The following is a 19,579-nucleotide window of genomic DNA, read 5'->3' as shown; positions in this document are numbered from 1 at the left end:
TGTATTTAAATTGCAAGCCAAACAAAACACAAGAAACACAAAAAAACACATTCACAACTCCCTTGCTCACTGAAGTTTCTTCATTGACCATCTCTCTACCTACATGATAAAGGCAAGTTTACATTAAAGATCAGTGGTTTACTGCAGTACTGGCATTTCTCCCTACTGGAAATGCAGTTTACAGCTGCAGCAATGTTCAGCACTACACCCTCTACTAATCTGATAAACTAAAAGGGTGATACTACTGAAAAGAGTTTAGAACATGGATGTTAAGTAAAAATGGAAGCCTCTGTAACAGTGTGACATGGGAAACATTTTCATGCCATCTTCACCAGAATGCAACTCCAGAGAAGAGTTAGAGAGGGATCAGCCAGACACAACACAGCAACAAACACTGGGCAGCCTGAAACAGATACACTACAAAGCTTAAGGCAGCAGCAAATATCTAAATGCTGCATAACAGACCCAAAATAGAAAATGGAGGAGGCAAGGAAACAAAAAAGCAAAAAGACACAACCACAAACAAAAACCCAGGAAGAAACATTATTCCTCCAGCTCATATGCATTTCAGAAGCCAAGAAAAAACCTGAATTCTTGAAACTGTTTTGTTCAATGGTAGAATTACAATCTTCCTGCAGCATCAAAATTTATATTCAAATTTCACCCTATTGCAAGGTATTAAACTTGACGTCGGCAACAGCATGCAAATTAAAATGCAACTGGTATTTCAGAAAATGAAGATACAAGGACATTCTGTAGAGAACAGAGAAATGAGCATAATACCTACCAGGTTTGAATGTAATTAGACAGGATCGGTTTGTGCAAGTGCCCTCTGGGAATATCATTATCTTGAAGTAAAAAAAAGTTGACTTTTAAGAACTATTTCAATGTGAGTTTATTTATAAACACATCTTTTCAAAGCTGTTATTAAGTGATTACAGCAAAAATGTTCTCAGGGAAAAACAGTTCAGTTAGAGTAAAAAGAAATGTTGCTGAAGATGTCAAGTAAAGTCTACCTTAATAGTAAAAAATATTTTTCTTTATCTGTGATTTTGCCTCTTTCTTGCCCTCCAATAATAATTCTATTTATTGGAACACTGACAATGACCAGAAAGACTTGTTAAGTATGAGTATTTTCACTGAAGATTTTGGTGCTAGAAAAAGTATCATAGTCTGTTGTGCACCAGAACAAAATTCCTGCTCCCAGGCTACCTGCTTACAGGCTAAGAAAAGACAGGTATTTTCTCTTTGCTATTACTTGGCATGTGCACAGATGCCCAAAGGACAGAGACCAAAAATACCTGAAGAGAATTCTAAAAAAAGGAGCAAAACCACTTAAGTTGAATCAATTCAGCAGAAGAGGGTAAACTGTACAAAAACAAAGGCCCCCCACCCAATCCATATTATAAGGGAACAAAGCAATGGACTAGAACTAACATTACTAGTTTTACTGCCCACTCTGTCCTAGCTTGCTTTGAAATCTAATGATGAAAGACATGATACAAAAGCTACAGATCACCTGTCACACTGTTTATAGCTGGTTATGACATGTCTGCAGTCCAGTATGCAGAGGTATACCCACTGTTAGGAGCAATAATCCCATAAAAAATATACAGTACCTTAACCTCAAAAAAATCACAGGAATGCTTCAAATTTGCAAAATAAGCACATGCTTCTAGGAATCTGAGATATTATATAGTCACCCTTTCCTTCCCATTGCTCTCTTTCAAGGCACATTATAAATAGGCACATTTTAGGTGCAGAAAAAAGCCCCGAGCCACATATTTTATACTTGTTTTCATCAAGTGTTTTAATAGTGGTTGTTATTGGAACATCCAAATTTTTTGGGCTGCCTTGTCCGGTATCACATCTCCAACAATGGCAATGCCAAATCTTGCAAAGGGTGAGAAGACACAGTACTTTCCCAGGTATTCTGTTGAGCACTTTATTTTTTTTCTTAGAGGACTTCCTCACCTGCTGTGGCCTGCCCATTTAGTACCACTTAAGAGCTGTCTAGCCATGTACTTAACCAGTTTTCCTCAAAACACAATGCAATGAGAGACAGATAGAATGCAAGAACATTTTATCTTCTAGAAAGAGGGGATGGGGGAAATTTCACACACACACCACCTCAAACCATCTAAAGCCACCCACAATGAGAAAAGCAAACTGCATTTCCAAAGCCTGGAAATGCCAAACACCATCTCTTGCAGAGTAGCAGAATACAGTACCTGTGGCCATTTACCATCAGACTGGGCACGCCTCTTTATCTCTTCAACAGTTTTCCTGCGAGAATCCTGGTCTGACCGAGATACAAATACTGGTCGGATATATTTGATCAGAGCTGAAAAGGAGGGAAAACAAAAACAAGGACCAGCCTTTATTTTCGCTTGAAAAAGATCCCCCACTCCCTCCATACATCCCCACCCCTCCAATTACTCCTCTGGACACAATTTTTTGTTAGAAGAACATAACTGCTTTACTATATTACACTGCAAAATTGAATACTCAGCTGAATTACTGCTGCTTTATTGAAATATTTTCCTAACTTTCTGTGAGGAAAACAGTTTTCAAAATTTTGGCATTTTGCAGGTTTTCAGTTTTTAATACATTATGCAATATATACATTATGTAATTTTCTGCAACAATGCAGCTGGGGCTGTCTATAGGCCATTTCCTCCTTCCACAAAAATCACAAAGTCTATAGCTACTCCCATACCAGCAAAGAAGCAGGAATCTCCCTGATAAATAAGTGCTTGCAAAAGACATCCTATCAGTCAAACTGTCTCTGTCTTTAGAGCTTTTGTCTTCTATGACAGCTCAGATCCACTAAAGGTATAGCACCAAAGATATTATATACACTGATGTTATTTTTTGTGGAGAATCAGTGTCAACAGAAGAGGTATGTTCATTTTCTCAGTTGTCATTTGTTTGCCTGTTCTTTATACCAGATGAATTAGATCTCGGACATCCTCTTCCTGGCTCAGTGGGAAACCTCTGGTATGTAGCCAGACACAAAATGAACATGAGCAAAAACTCAGAAATCAGTCCACAAGATACTCTCCTCCATGCATGTCTGTCAAAAGGACACCAAAGACTTTCAAAACTTTCAGAATAATAAGAAGCTCATATAGCTCTTTTACAGTATCCATCCAAAAGCACTACAAGAGAAGCACCTTCAAATATAGTGCTTCATGCCTTTATTTAAGCAGGTTGTCTTCCAAAACATTTTAATATTTTTTGTATCATATTATCTTACTTGAAGGTTCAAGAGTCACTAAAACATTAGCTATTCTACTTGCCTCAAATACAGTTTTCATTTTTCCAGTCACTGTGAGAAGAGTTCACTGACACTGTATAATCTACTTTTGTCAAGGACAGACTTGCTACATTAACGGATCAGCCAGTGCTTAAAGGGTGAAGAAAAAACAGTCTAAGGAATTACAGCCCTGTACTCAGCAAAAGCTGCTAGTTATGGTGTTATCCCGCTGGAAGTTTAGCCATCAACTCACCAAAATCACACCAATTATGAAGGTTCTGAGAAATAATCTGTCAAACCTTACAGCAAGTTCCCAAACATTCAGCCAGCCTCTGAAATATTACTTTTATTCCATAAGCTGCCACAGTTCAGGAGATAGTACAAGAGTAAGGATGCTTTTCTGATACACTTTTTCCTACTTGCCTGCTCTAAGACAATATCTATAGAACAATGCTTGTCAGGGGAGCAAAGATCATCTTTGGCCAGCTGGGGTTACTGTCAGGGTGAGGTAAAAACAAACAAAAAAGCCCCAAAACAAACCAGAAAAAGACTAACACAAAGAATAGGAAAAAAATCCCACAGAACAAGTAATAAAAATAACAAGGGAAACCATACTTGGTTATCAGAATTGTTTTCTTCTTAGTGATCCTACTCCTGAGTTTGACCCACTGTTGCAATTTACTACTCCAAAGCAAAAACATTATAAAGTAAAGGAAAGCAAAGATCCAACATTCCCAGCCTTCACTTGGAAGTTTCTTTTACATTTGGTCCAAATGACAGGATTTCAGTTATTTCAAGCCAAGGAATGAATAAGGTAATTCCAGAACTCCAAGGCTCTTTTCTGAGGACATGCTGCAAGCAGGGTCTTATTTATCACACATGAAATTAAGCAAGCAGACAGATCTTTCTTCAGGCAGTGTGACAGAAAATATCAGACTACACTGAATTCATCTGTATCTGAGAACTGAGTACAGGCAAGATGTGCCAACTTGGGAACTTTACTGTTACAACCTTCCCAAAAGCAAGCTACTGTAATGTTACTAAGCTCCAGAGGAACACCAGGTGGGTTATCTTACAAATGACCAGCACCACAAACAGCAACACACCCCTGTGCACAGAAAAATTACTCTGGTATGCTAAAAGACAGAGGCAACTGAAAGATTCTTATGTATTTGTCCTGCCTGTTGAATTAGCCTATTAGGGTAGTTACATTAAGCCATACCTCCTTAGACATTGGACTATAAAAGATGACAGAATTCTTGTTTTAATGTTAAACAGCAACTGAAGATCCTGTGAGATGCCAGCTACCAGGCCCTTAGTGGTTAAGTCCAAAACTTTAAGTGAACCTGAAACTCTCAGTCATCAGTGAAAAGCTGAATATACACACCAGGGGAAGCTCTTCCTACCCACTTCTGAAAACAGAGCACAAGGCTACACAGATCTTTACTTTCACCACATACTTTCATCTTCAGTAAACACACAAATCTGAAAATTCAAAGACTGTACCAAGTTGATCTGTGCAAGCAAGTCAGGAGCAGGGACAAAGGTGTGTAAAGAGAAGCTGAAAACCACATCAAATAGGCAGCCAAGATGAGACTGTGGTCAGAAGTCAACTTGAAACAGGAAGATAGTACCTAAGGTAGTTGTGTGATGCAAGGAATAGGAAGGACTAGGGCAAAGTCAAGCCAAAAGTGAAAGCATAAAATGCTTCAGACAGCTGGCATACTGCAGCTATAAGGAAACAACCAGAATTATTCAACATGTTCAATAAACAGAACATAATCATATCCTTCTCTGCTCAGCAATTTAACTGTCCAATACTGGATGAAACCAGATAGTGAAGATCACAGCTCAAGTGTTCAGAGATTCTGAAAAATGTGCCTGCCCAGCTCCTCTCACTCCATTAAAACCACCCTTGAATTATCAAATCTAGTGGGCAAAGACATCCATCAATTCACAAAATTGATCTTGTGAGTGTTGTTATTTCAGCTTTTTCTCTAGCAATATCATTCCCAATTTCAGATCATAAAAGGAATCCTGAGGACAGCTGACATGCTGTATTCTACCTTCTTAGGCAGGCATTTAATATGCAATTTAAATAGTGCTCCCAGTAAATCATTGAAACCTCTGCCTCTCAGGGCAGTCAGAATGCCACAGATACTCTAACCAACTGAAAGTTGCTTGATGCAGCCTTTTTAAAGGGAGCCTGCAAAAACTAAGTATTGCTTTAATTATTAGCAGGGTGGCAGCTACAACTGATTTCAGAACTGTAATTCCCATGCAATCAATTTCAGCACCAGTACACTGCATACGCAACCCCCCCTTTTTTTTTTTTCTCCATGAGAAACTGAACACATACTGTTGGTGTCTTTAAACTTCTTAGGATGACAGCAAGGAAAAAATTATTTTCTCTCTCTCTTTGCAGGCAACTATGTGTGAGGAAACCTTGTTTCAATTCAAGACACAAAGTGCTGCATAACACACAACAGCAGAAAGTATTGTAGCAAACTATTTACACACTGGAAACATCACCACTGGTTCTACAAGGCACCTGAGAACACCAAAAGCCATGGAAAAGACATGCGGCACTACATACAATTCTTCTAAAATGTATCTGTACACACATTTTTGAGTGGGCAGTTACATTTTCACCACCATAGAATCAGCAACAAAATGATAGCTGCAAAAGCAGACACTGCTGAAGTTGAGGCTTTCACTTGGTCTCTCTCCCAAACAACACAAAACTCCATCATTACATTTTCCTGACACTCTAAGGGAATTCTACAGAGGAAGCACAACTGGTTCTGATTGCCTTTAACACTGGAGGTAAGCTATACAAGTGACCTGTAGTGGGATATCCATTTACAGTATTTACTCCACAGTATATAAAAAATACAGTTATTTTTCTAATAGCAGTTGCCATGTTATGTATTCTATATTTAGGAGTACAAAACCCATGATGGATAAGCGTTGAAAAGCTCTGTCTTGGGTTTAGTTTTCAAGAGTTGCCTTACTCAAATGTACATGCTCACGAAGTTCTGAACTCATAACTTTTCTAATGAAATAACATCGAATACGAAAGCAGCTCTTTTCTGTAGAGAAAAGAAGAAAAGAAATCTACAAGAGGATCAAAAGTACTATGAAAGTTATAGGGAAGAAAGCCATTAATGTTTTCTTACAATTACTTCCTGTGTATATGGACACAGAGACCTTAAAAATGGAAAAACTCAAGAAACATACACACACCAAATACACAAAGTTGTATCAATGCACAAAACTCAATTCAAGCAAAATTAGGATCTTTTGCATTTGGAACTACATTGCTCTTACAAAAGAAGTGTTATTATAGTCAATGACATGCTATAAGAGATTTGTAAAGCTGGTGGTAGTATCTTATTTTATATATATGACTTATATATTATATATATACTTATTTGACTCAAGTCTGAATCAATTACTGAGGATAAAGATATGTCAAGAAAACTTCTCCAAGTCTGAATAAATGCTTAGCAGATGGACCACCTGACTGCAGGCATGCCAAGTATTCATGGGGTAGAGGCAGCATTAATGGGAAAGTTCTCCTCCCTGCTTCAAAGAGAAAGGCAGGAAACAATGCAGCCTATAGGACAAGGAAAGATCAATAGTGGGAAGTAAATAATCGGTGTCCTCCTTAGCTTTATCAGAAGCAAATTGTGGTATTTGGGTTGGTCTTTCAAAACATGACCCATTTCCTTTAAGGACTCCTTGAGGGACAAAGACTTCTTTTTTACCTCAGACACCTGCAATACCTGTATGTGGACATGGTTTTATGTTTTAGCTTTCTGCTACCAATCTAAAAAGTATTTAAGGAAGGCAGCAGTATTGGTTCGAAGGTTTCCTATATACTGCAGTTTGTAACTTCAATAAATGATATTAACTAGTGATGGTGGTTTAAAAGCATTCCAGTAGCAGTTTAAATGGAAAGTAATTTTTATAGAATTTTCCAGGACTCCAAGCCAAATGATAAACACATACCTATAACACACAGGTGACAATGCAAGTATTTTAAATCTCTCTGAGAGAGCTTCTGTGAGACTGAAATCTTGCAGGACCATCTGGGTGCCCACAGTCTGAAGAAAACATTGAATTTTGAAACAGAAGGTTTTAAAGTAGAAGATGAAATGGATAAGCTTGGCAACAACTTCAAGATGCTGCTCACAAATAGAGAGCTCAAGTGTTTACTCAGGGCAGGCTACAGTGCCAACATAGCATAGGATGCTGGCATTCATCCTGGTGACCTCAGTGTTCAAGCCCCTGATTTACAGTGTATAAAAGAGAAGAAATCTGTAAAGCCTTCACCTTAGAACAGATTTTTCCATAAGGAGTTTAAGGACTGTTTTAGTGAATGTCGTAAGTGTTTAAATGTGAGAGTCTCACAGAAGAGCTATGGGCTTACCACAGTTGTCATCCTTGCGTTTGGAAGGGGTGAAGGGGAGCACTTGGGATGCAGGACTGAAGGATTAGGTTGCACAACAGACTGGTAGGAAATTTGGCACCTTTTAAGCTTTGAGATGAAAATATACCCAGCTACCCAAGCATAAATACTTTCCCCTGAATTACTTTTATTCTCATCTTTTAGTCATGATGCTTGAGAAAAGCTTATAATGCACTTTCAAAAAATGAACTTGAACAAAAATTCACTAGTTTACTAGATGTGGAAAAAACCATCTACAACAGAACTGACAGTTTTATAGCACTGTATGATTCTCCATTTCTCTGCAGGTCTGCTGTGTTCCGCCAAACACAAATTACCTCTTTCCCCTTTATAATCTTAAGGTTTATCATCCTGTACATTTCACAGGTACCAACTCACTCTCCTTTTCAGTTAGTGGTGTTAGAGATATTGAGAAGTTGCCTAAAGTTTAAATTAACTTTTCACTTATATTTAGTTTCCAAAAGTTCAGACCACTGAAAATGTTCAAATCATAAAAGTGGACCAAAGTCACCATCAATTCCTATTTACTGATAAATTCCTTGTCAGTATTTCTGCAGCAGGACCAATCATTTCACCAATGAAAAACTACTTTTATCCGGGTTGCTCCAACAGCCAAAAATAAGACAGTGAAGTGTAACTATCCAGAATTTATGCACAAACCTTGTTCTGACTTGAAATGTGATTCAGTAGACAAAATTGATCTGACTTCTTCAGACCATGTAAAGTATAACAGAATCCTACATGACGTTTTCCCACTGTAAGACAGATGTGGTCCAGCAAAGTTCACATCTCCAATCTACCAAAACTCTGGAAAGTCATTGTATAGAAGCATACATATTCCTTTAGCATCGTGACATAGTCCATCTGTTTGGCACTCTCTGCTTTCCAGATACTGATTTTTTTTTAATGATAATTGAAAAACACTGTTTATATTTGGGCAAGCAGTTCCTCCCCAGAGTTTGTTAACTTTGTGTGTGTGCCAAATGGATAATTTTCTTCACTACTGACCACTGACTGAAGAGTTCATTACTCTTTTCCCATAACTGAAGAGCATTTTTAAATCTGGTTTTCTTTGTTTTTCTAAAAAGGATGGAGATATCATAAGAGTCACAAGACATAAGTCTGCTTCTGAAATTGGACTTTTCAAACCAGGAGAGCTGCCTTCAAGTTACACAGCAATAAAAACCCTCATACACAAATCCAGTTGTGGAGTACTTCCAATCCCATAAAGAACAGGCTTCTAATCATCCAGACTTTCAAGTGGATCAGAAGCTTAATATTCCATGACTGACTAACTAAGGTTACAATAATATAGGCAGCTGTTCCAGAAACCTCTTAAAATGCTTGCAGAACCGATCCTAGTAACCATTCAGCAATCAGATATTTTGTGCCTGCTAGAGCACCTGATCTCTCCAGTATACAATGTACAATGTCTTAATAAATACTGTCATTACATCAAAAAGCCAATTTATTTATATCATACTTGAATATAGAGGATGAGGATGTACTCTTCACCCAAAGTCCTCATCCTGGGAAATTAAATTTCCTCTGCCACTTCATTTTTTACATATTTAAGTCTGCTCAGATAGTCAAATGAATGTACTTTATTCAAAGCTTCCCAGAAGATTCAGAATAACCATTCACAAGACTCAAGAGCCTTGTGAATGGTTATGATGTGTGAATGGTTATGAGACAATAAGTTTACGAATATCAGTGACTGGCTCCACTGACTGAAGATGGTGTATCAAGCTTGCAGGACTTACTAAATTGAAGAACACATAACATGATTCTGACCTCTCTGGGATAAACTCTGGATGAATATCTAGAGTGTTGACAATTCACCAGGCAATCCAACAAAAACATGAGCACATTATCATATAAGCACAAGAGAAATATCAGTGGCCCAATAACATGAAATGTATCTTTTTTTATGTGTGTGCATGTAGAGAGGTGTAAATAACATTGGGATTAAAATACTAGATCAAAGGAGAGGATAGTCAACACCATGTGCTTCACAGAAAACTTCTCTCAAAGCAGTAAAAGAGATAAAAAAAATTAGTTTTACAGGTAAGTTCTCAGGTAATTTTTAAGCCAAACTAATCAATACAGTGATTACTACCTCTCTGTTAAGGTCCATTTACTTAAAGAACACAAACTGCTATAATTAATGTTGCTCATATAAAAGTCCACCCCTAAAAACCCAAATGGTTTTTGAACTCTTAATCCCAGTTGCGACCTTTGGTATGCCTCACTTCTGAGGCATTTTTGTGAACGCTTCACAAGTGACTACATAACTTTTGTGGCTGTACAGCATAAAGCAAAAGCAGCTTTATGCAAGACAAAACATTCATTTATTTGACTGCACTGTACATTCCAGTAATGTTCCATCAAATCACTACACATTCTCTTTTTCTGTAACTGGTTTTACTCACATATGAACTAAATGAAATGAATAATTTTTAAAATGTACTGTAGGAAGTCTAGACTTTCAACAGAATCTTGTAAGTCACCTCAAAATTAAACTAGATATTTAGAAAATAATTTGATCTTCTTGATAAACATTATTTGTGTTACATTCAGGGGAACTACAATCTCCATATCCCTATAGATTCTCCTGCTTCCCACTGAATCTACTACATGGGATACTTAAATAGCCATTATAATACTGTCAAATGCCATTCTGCTATTTCATCACATTGCAGTAGCACAACAGGTACTGGAGTTACCTCATTTAATTTGGGTCCTCCAGACAGACCCCTTCAAATCAAAGGTAGTTACACACACAAAACATTTATTTTGCTGAGCCAGCAATTATTAAACAGTCAACTGAGTCACCTGAGGAAATAAATCGGACTCTGCTTCTATGTCTGGTCTGCTCCTAAAGCCCAACTTGGCCTGGATACACCTATGCTGCACATGACTGCCAACATACAGTATCTTCTTTCAGTACTGAACAAGGGAGTTCAATTTCTTTTTTTTTCACACTATGCTTGTTTGCATACACTTGTTTTCAAAAACACATGCCTGCCTGTGTCCTTTTTCTTTTGGTTCAAAGCATCTATTCATTTTTACATAGATTTTTCACTGCCACAAATTTCTGAATGCCATTAATAAGATATTAAACAGAAACTACATATCTGGCCTGAATTTTACCTCATGGAGGCAGACCCTTATATGACAAGATTCCTTAAATAAACTTCCATAGCTAACCACTCACCCTTTGTAGTCATGTCTCAGCTTCTGGTTTTGAATGTGACCTGAAAAACCCATTGCCTAATTAAATCTGAGAAGGATGTCAGCACCAACAGCCTGATTCCACTTAGCTGCAAAGGAACTCAAAGCTTTTGCTTAGACTTTTACATTTAAGAGTCCTACCCATGGCCAAAGTAAAGTCCTTTTTCACTTATTATATCACCCATAAAAATCAACACAATGAGACAAAGGGATATTCACTGAACTTTGCTGGTCACTAGACACAAGTGGTGGGTTTCCCCAAAATACTTCCACACAGACTGGTTAGAAGTCTAGAAGCCCAAAAGCTTACACAATTTTTTGCCTGTCACAACTGCACCAAAAATCACAGGTGTCCCTCAAATATTTGTGAGAACTTACATGAATAATTCCAAAGACAGTATTCAAGCACTACTGACTTGGGCATCTGCTTTTCTCGTGACTAAACCCAAGTGCACACCAATCTGCTCTTGTGCTCATCTCTCACACTCTGCCTGAAACAAACTCATTGATGTGTGAGGATTAGCAGCACTCCCTCAAGGCAGGGTAGTGTTCAGTGCAGACCACATTCCTAAAACACATTTCTGGGAGGGCATCCCAACTCACACCAAGTCTTTGTAGACTTTCTCTCTAGCATCAGTCTTTGTTTCCACAGCCCCATCCTAATTTGCTTTTCCATCTGGCAGGTCTTAAAATGTTACAAGTTCACTGCAAATTGAACCATGAGTTCTGTGGGATTGCTTTGACTTCACACAGGGATTCAACTTCGTAGAAAGTGGAAAAAGAATATTCCCATCCCCCTCCTGCCCCAATTTTTTCGATTGACATTCAGGAAAAAAAAAAATTCTCACCATATATTATAGCAAAATTTCCTCTCTGTTTCAATCCTTCTCAAACAAACTCAGTGAACTTCCTAAGCAATCTTTTTAAAATTTTGTTCTTTAAAAACAAAGTATCTACCAACTTACTTCCCCAAACAGGAATATCTTTGCTTTCTGCCTTCATCACAATGGAGGCGAAGGTCATAGTTACTGGAATGGCATCAAAGTAGGAAGAATGGGGAGCCACCGTTAATATTGCTGCTTCTGCTGGCAATGCCCGTCTGCCTTTTACATTTATCCAGTGGAATCCACCAGCAAGCCACATCATTCTCATTATTGCTTTCAGCAAAATATCCACTATCCTGCAAAGAGTTGGGAAAACAGTTATGTTACCACAAGATCACCTTAAAATAATAAAATGAAAAATTACATGCGTGACGAAAGTTCAGACAGGATATGATGCTTAAAACAAAACTGGAACACTGCACACACTTTGTTCTTTTCTTTTTGGGCTAATTTAAAACCACTTTTTAGGTAAGATGCTGTTCAACTTCATTTATACCTGAGCACTAACTCATTCTAGTGTCCAAGACTGTCATTTAGTTCATCATTAATTTTAATTCAGACTAGGACTGTTAAGTTTCTTCTACACAATGCCTAGTAAGATTTTCTAGTAACACCTAAAAAGCTCTAATAAATTCAGTCCTGAAATATGCTATTAGGATATTGCCAGAATGCAGTTACCCTGATTCTTGGTTTCAAGTTTACCCAAGCAAAATGGGACAAATGCAGGGCAGAAATTCTCAAATACAGGGAGGCCTACAGGATACATATATGAGAGCTCTGGAAATATTTTACTTTCTTCCCTTTCCCCATCTTCTCCTAAAGTGCTCTGGATTTTTGTTTCTTGTAGATTTTTTTTTTTTTTTGTGTGGTGGAGGTTTTTTTTTGAGGAGTTTTGTTTGTCTTTTTAAACTGTCTGACAGTCATGAAAAGAGAAACTTTGAATCAACAGAGTACAAAAATCGAACATCACAAATTATAACACTTACAGGGATTGAAGGCTGGAGAGCAGCCTGAAAATTGGAATAAATGAGGAAGGGAGAATCTAAAAAGATTCAAAATAACTGTGTCCAAGACTGAAGGCAGCCAATTATTCCATTAGTTATTGTATTGATATCACTCCAAATGAAATGTAAAGTGACATATGCCTCTGGGGTTCTCAACCTCCTTCCCTCCTGTGATGCAAAACACACCTTTCTTCATGCTAGTGCCATCTCCTAATTTTAAAGTTTTCTGTAGAAGAGGTGATACACCCCTCCTTTCCTGCTCCTCAAATAGCAGTTTTCATGGATGGGAGGACACTGTCGTACATTCTATCTTAATTAGCATTGCAATATCAAAGCAACCACAGCCTTCAAATAAACACAAAGTATAGGGCAAGCCCTCGGGAAATCGGCACAAGTTTTGTCAATTCATCACAGGGTAAAAGACAATGGGGTGAAGCAGTTTAAACAACAATTTAGAATATGAAATCTGGGCACATTCCATAGAATCAATCTTCAAAACCAGAAGTTGACATTACAGAAATAAATGCAATGGAAGATGCCACAACAAAGCTTCACACTACCTCCTCCATAAAGATAAGAAGCCAGAGATTACCAGTGTAATTCTTGGATCACCTGGCAAATCAAACAGTTGAGGCATTTCTAGTTTCCCACTGGAGGAAAGTGTTTAATAATTTTTATATTTTTCTTTTGAAGAGAAAAGTAGACCTCACAGGTATTTCCCATCTCCTCTACTTCAAACTGCTGAACTTTATAATGATTCTCTCAGTATTTCACCACATCAGTGACTCACTTTCGCCACCAGGAGAGGGGTTTTTCAAACTCTTGCTCGTCAGATCCCATTGAAGCAATGAATGCAAAAGGCCAGGCCAGCAACATCATAAAAGCAGCAAAAAAGAGTCGGATAGGAAACAGAGTCAAGGTCATGAAGGCAATCTGCAAAATAAAAACAATAATAAAAAAACATTATTCCAACACAATTCCAGACTGAAAAGGTCAGTGATTTCTAGAAACTTGACACCACTTTTTAACTTAAAACAGCAGAATACCATTCAATTCCAGATATGCCAGATAAAGTTAAGGAAAAGCAGACTTTTCAATATCACAATAGCTGGGCAAGGATGACTAACAACGCATAAGGTATTGTCTCATGTTGTGCCTAATCTGATGCATCTCCAGGCTGCTGTGGAAAGATTAATTCATATTCTTCTCTTCCCTAATGCAGATCTAGTCATCATGCACTTCCTCTCACTTCCCAAAACAGCTCAACAACCAACTCACTCTGTAGGTGCATGAATCTGGAAATCTAGGGTAGATGCAGGGAACACACAGCAGGAAAAAAGCCCAACAAACCACTTTCAAGCCCTAAGCTACCAGCCCAGTGCAAATAGATTTTACAGTGCTGTTTCAGACAGGCACCATGATCTTGTAACAGCCACAATCTCACTCTCCAGAACAGGATTCCAGTGCCTAGGGACTCTGCTTTAGTTTGCAGAACTGACAAAAAAAAGGAATTTTTTTTTTTTCCTTAGATAGGCTAGTTTCCCAGATGAACCAGTAAAACTTCACACACTACAGTGGTCAGATGAGCACCAAAGTTACACCAACTCACATAACTCTGCATCCACAGACAACACCACCACATCTGGCAGTAAACAGGGGAGCATTCTGGAGATGAGAACACCTGCCTTCTAAGTTTCTAAAATGAGAAAGACCAGCCACTAAGAAATGAGTGAAGCAAATGCAGGTGAGGACACAGACCTTTAGGATTCACACCTCCTCCCTCCCACTCCTCCAAGTCTTCTCCTACTCACAGCAAAGCTGAATGGCAGGTGACTGGTAGTGAGGTATTCCATCCCTTGACTCTCTGCACCAAAGATCATTTTAGTGCCACGTCACAGAATCAAAACAGCTGTTGCATTCATAAAGCCAAAAAAGATGGCATAAATGTGCAGAAAAGTCCTCTTGGTCTTCCAGAGACAATGGGGATAGTAATGGCCAGCAAGAAGCAAGTGCATCAAATGTACAGGGTCTGGCTGTGACACCAGCCTCTTTTTAGCAGGCAGTAGTTCAGCACCTGTTTGGAATTCTGTTTGGCAATAAGTAATATGCAAACACCTGTGTACTGAGATATATGTAAAAACCTCTAAAGGCCCATCCAGAGTTATACATTGAGGGGCTCAGCTCATGACCAAGAAATCTCAAGAGAGGGTGGACTACAGTTTATTTACCATTTGCTGGTCTACAGTACCCAACTTAGTTTTTCAGAAGCTGCAGTGTCTACTTTGAAAAACCTATGAACAGCTTGGACCTATGGACCTAAGGCTGCCCTGGGAAACTTATTTCCATTCCTCCATGAGAAGGGCTTAAATATGATGTAAGGCAAGTCACATAAACTAAATAGGTATCATATGCTCCCGTTGTTTAAAGAGACTTCATTCAGATTTAAGTACGACCTCACAATGAAGGTATAAAATATGAACTCAAGTTTCAAGTTCTCCAAAATATCTGGTCCTACATATCTAAGTGCTGAGCAAAAAAAATCACAGAATACCCTTGTTTCTACTTCTTTAGGTCTGTTTCCTATCTTGAAAACCAATATCATAGCTCTCATGCACAGAAAAGCTAAAAAAACCTGCAATTTGGAAATTACCAATACCGTAAAAACATCACTAAAAACAATTTATTTCCAACAAAATTTCAATGACTTGTTACAAAGTAGCAGTCACAATACTGAGAAAGGAAATTCTATTTGACATGGTAGAGGTTCTTTTACACATATCAGATAGAAATTACATCTTACCCCACACTTATACTTCCTCACTATTATCACCCCTATAGCTCAACACAGCAAAGATGGCAGTGCAGGAGCTAGGAATCAATCCCTCAACAATTCTCTCACTACCCACTTCCCCACTCTGCAATTTCCCCAGCAGACACATTCATGGAGATAAATACAGCAGGATAAATTTTCCTGTGCAGCTAAGCCAATCTAACAGATCACTGCTGTGAAAGAGTGGTCCTGTTCACTCTCTCCTCAATCCTCCCCCTGAGTCAGCTCTAGCACTTATGTGAGCTACCAATGAGCCAATATAGCTCATTAGCAAGAAAAAACACAGCCATCCCAGCAAAAGAAAATAATCAGAACACAAAACCACAATGATATGCTGGTTTAATGAGCCAAATGAGCTCACCAAGGCACCAAATGAACACCAGCACTGGTGAAATAAAAGGGGCAGAAACCTTGGAAGAAAGGAAAATGGCATTGTATTGTGTTTTGAAGCAGCAGGGAAAAAAGCTACAGATGCTTACTGACAGCTCCAGTAATGCTTCTGCCTGCTCTGCAGTGGTAACAAGAATCAAGAGCTTGGAATTACATGACAGGTGCCCAGAAGATATTAGCATGAACAAAATCCATTGTTAATAAAATCATGTATGTCTTTCTCACAGAAAGAATCTTTTTATTATAGTACTGAAATAAAAGAGGTACCTTCAAGACCCTCACCCTCAGATCACAGTAAAATAGCCACAACTTCTACTGATGAGACTCTGCTCTGAAACAGTCTTACTGCTTTTATGCTCTTGTAATCTCCCAGTTTTTATAAAGTCAATGAAAGATGACTTGAATAGTTCCTTGATGGTCAAAAGGATTTCTTTGTAATGTTCTTTCTCCTCATGGTTGTTTTTCCCCTCTCACTTTCTAACTTTCTTTCACTCCCACTGTCTCGGGCTGGAACATGCTAAAAAGCATCTGCTTCTGAGCTGCATTAATGAGTAAAAAAAGCTAATCTAACCTCTTGCAGAGTGCAGGATGAGGTTGTAGCGAAGATAATGGGGCTATCTGTCAGACCATCAGCAACAGACACCAGACCATCGGACAAAGCAGTCTTGTCTCCCAGTGGCCAGGGCTCCCTACTTCTTGTAGCTACATTCCTAACCTTCCTCGATAGCCTGTGCAATCCCAGAAACCCCCATTAGATTCACAGGACAGACAGAAAAGCCTGTGACACAATACATGCCTACAGCTGAACAGGAAGTGAGTTCAGCTGCAATAGTTCACACCAAGCGCTTTGTAGCCCTCCGAGGCTGTTGGGAGGAGAATACACACTTCTGTAATTCACCTGGGGAGCATTTCTTCTCGAGTGGAGCACTTCCACAGCTCTGCTTTAACAGCTTCTATCTCAAGCACAACTTTTAATCAGTGAAGAGGCTGGAAAAGCATGACTAAGGCAAAGGAAAAAAAACGACCACAGTTCTGTATGCCAGCTTATGGGCTTTTTCCTGCATAAAACTGCAACAGTAAGACTGAAGGGAGGTTGGGTTAAAGAACTCTGCGCTGCAGTGTATCAGTGAGAGACTTCTCACTTAAAAAGCAAGTCTGAGACACAATCTGGTGAGGAGGCTGCTCCTTTGGCCTGTGCACTGTGACAAACTATAGCGGTTTAAACACATCTTCTCATCTTCACTGAAAATAACAAATCCTTGAAATCCATTGACAACGTTCACATCTCATACCTATGAACAGGGCAGCCCACGCAGAAAGCAGGTGTGCTCTACAACCAGTCACTTCCCTGACAAAGCATCTAAAGGTCTGTCAGGACTAACATCAGATCAGCAATGCTAGTAGCTCCTATGAGACTCAATACTGCAAAAACTGCAAAACAAAGTCTGCTCTCCTCTCCCTGCAGCAGTTTAATTTTTTTTTTATAAATAACCAAGCAGAAAGCAACATTAGTTGTTGTAACTGGAGACAATCCTAGTCCCTGTGAATATGTGCTATCTTTGCTTCTCTCTGAAAGACTTCTACCTCATTAACTGAGGTATTAACCATGACTTCAGGAACAAAGTACAGTACATGGAAAGGAAATCTTTACAACAATGAAATTTATTGAGGAAGCTCTAGACAGAAACTAAATGAATTAGATGACACAAACCTTTTTCTCCCTTTTCCAGCTCAAGCAACAATTTACGAGCAACCACTAAATACATACTGGACAACTTAATAAAAAGTGAAAACCTTTTCTACTGAGTGTACTTTAAATTCCTGGGCTGCCCGGTAGGAAACATGGGGCACATTCTGGTGTTTTTTTAAGTCAGGCCATACATATCTTGTGTTATAAGCATCTGGGCAGCAACAGGGCAGTGCAACCACGAACTTCATTCAAATGCAAACCAAAGCTGAATCTAAAGCGCCTTGATCCAAGAGGTTTAATATAAGTGAATCATAATTTCCAATGTTAACAGGTACAGAAGGCTGTCAGCTTTACGAAGTATTACAGTGATGGAAACAGCATAAATGGCCAGCCCCTGACTAGCTGCGCCTCTGACGGTATTTCTTCTTCCAGCTAGTGACCCAGATCTTACCGAAAGCCTAAGACAAGGGCCATGCCCTCTGAATAGTCAGCCGCTTACTGCTCACCGTGCGAGGCGAGGCAGAGGCAAGGAGAGGGAGGAAAAAAAAAAAAAACTAAAACCAAACAATAAAACAAAAAGCTAAGCAACTGCAAATTTGCATTTTAATACCACCTCCTGTAGTCTCACCGCTACCTGCACAATACCATACCTAAATTACGCTGCAGGGACTATTTACCCAGGGGCAAAACTTCAGCCGCAGCGGGATGTCTCGGCCCAGGATAATACCTACCTCAACTTGATGCTGAAAAAGAGCGGCTCCGCAGGGCTGCTCCCCCGTCCCCCATCGAAAAAACACAAAACAACAAAACACACCACAACACAAAAAAAACCCCGACAACCAGAAAATCCGAAAAAAACTCCCAAACCTCAAAGTGCTAAGAAAACCCATGAAAGAAGCCCCAATAAACAAACAAAAAAATACAAAATTTTTTTTAAATTTTATTTTTTTTTTCCTTCGAAGAAGGCATCGGAGCACAAGTTGAGGCGCACTCCCCGCACTACAGCATCACGGCCGCCCCCGGACTCCCGCCCGCCCGGCCCGGGCACGGCCGCCCCCGGCAGCCGCCTCGCACACGCCCAGCACCGCTGCCCGCTCCGCCGGCTCACAAAGCACCGGCGGCGCGGAGCCGCCGCCCGCCGCAGGACGCGGCCCGGCGGCCGGTGCGCCGCGGGGGACGCGCGGAACGAGGCGGCGGCGAGGGAGGGCGGCGGCGGCCGCACGCCCCTACCTTGGCTTTCTGCAGGGGGCTGAAGCGCAGCTGGTGCACGAAGGGGCTCCGCGGCGGCGGCCCGCGCTCCCGGCTGCCGCCCGCGCAGCATCCCCGGCCGCGGCTGCTCAACTTCATGGCGGGGCGGGAGAGCGGGAGAGCGGGAGGAGGCGGCGCGGGGGAGGGCGCGGGCTCCGCGCGGCGGCCGCCGGTCCCGGGTAGCGGCGGCGGGCGGGAGCGCGGAGTGCGGGCGGCACCGGCGGCCGGAGCGCTCCCGCTGAACGCCGGCCCCCGCCCTCCCGGCCGCCCGCGCATGCGCCCTGCGCGCCGGCTACAGCGGCTCGGCTGCGCGCCGGTTTCCGCGTCGGGTGGGAATGGGAAGCGCCTGGGAATGGGAAACGGCGGCGGGGCGGGCGCGCACCCTCCCACCCCCTTCCCTCCGCCCGCTGCCCACCCGCGGAGCGTCCCCTCGGGCATGCCGGGAGCGCGGCCCCGCCCGGCGGCGTGAGGGGCGCCGCCCGCGCCTGGGGGCCGCGCCGGCGCCGCTCCCCCCGCGGCAGGAGCGGCAGGGTGGCGGGGCGGGCGCGGGACCCGCCGCCACCGCC

The 19,579-nt window shown here is 40.7% G+C and overlaps 1 protein-coding gene across 1 annotated transcript in view; it reads right to left on the bottom strand.

The window, feature by feature from the left end:
* The window catches only part of LPCAT1 (lysophosphatidylcholine acyltransferase 1), a 64,954-nt gene extending 45,808 nt beyond the window's left edge, over positions 1–19,146 (bottom strand). Inside the window, exons 1-5 of the mRNA XM_021528730.3 lie at positions 18,996–19,146; positions 13,646–13,788; positions 11,933–12,147; positions 2,232–2,344; positions 788–848 (exon numbers count right to left, since the gene is read on the bottom strand). Coding sequence (XP_021384405.2) covers positions 788–848; positions 2,232–2,344; positions 11,933–12,147; positions 13,646–13,788; positions 18,996–19,112 — 649 coding nt within the window. The 5' untranslated portion in view covers positions 19,113–19,146. The remainder of the gene's footprint in view (positions 1–787; positions 849–2,231; positions 2,345–11,932; positions 12,148–13,645; positions 13,789–18,995) is intronic.
* Between the last annotated feature and the right edge of the window lie 433 nt (positions 19,147–19,579).

Source organism: Lonchura striata, chromosome 1, assembly GCF_046129695.1.
Source record: "Lonchura striata isolate bLonStr1 chromosome 1, bLonStr1.mat, whole genome shotgun sequence".
Lineage (NCBI taxonomy): Eukaryota > Metazoa > Chordata > Aves > Passeriformes > Estrildidae > Lonchura > Lonchura striata.
The sequence above is the reverse complement of the archived record's forward strand: the minus strand, read 5'-3'. Positions and strand labels throughout refer to the sequence as shown.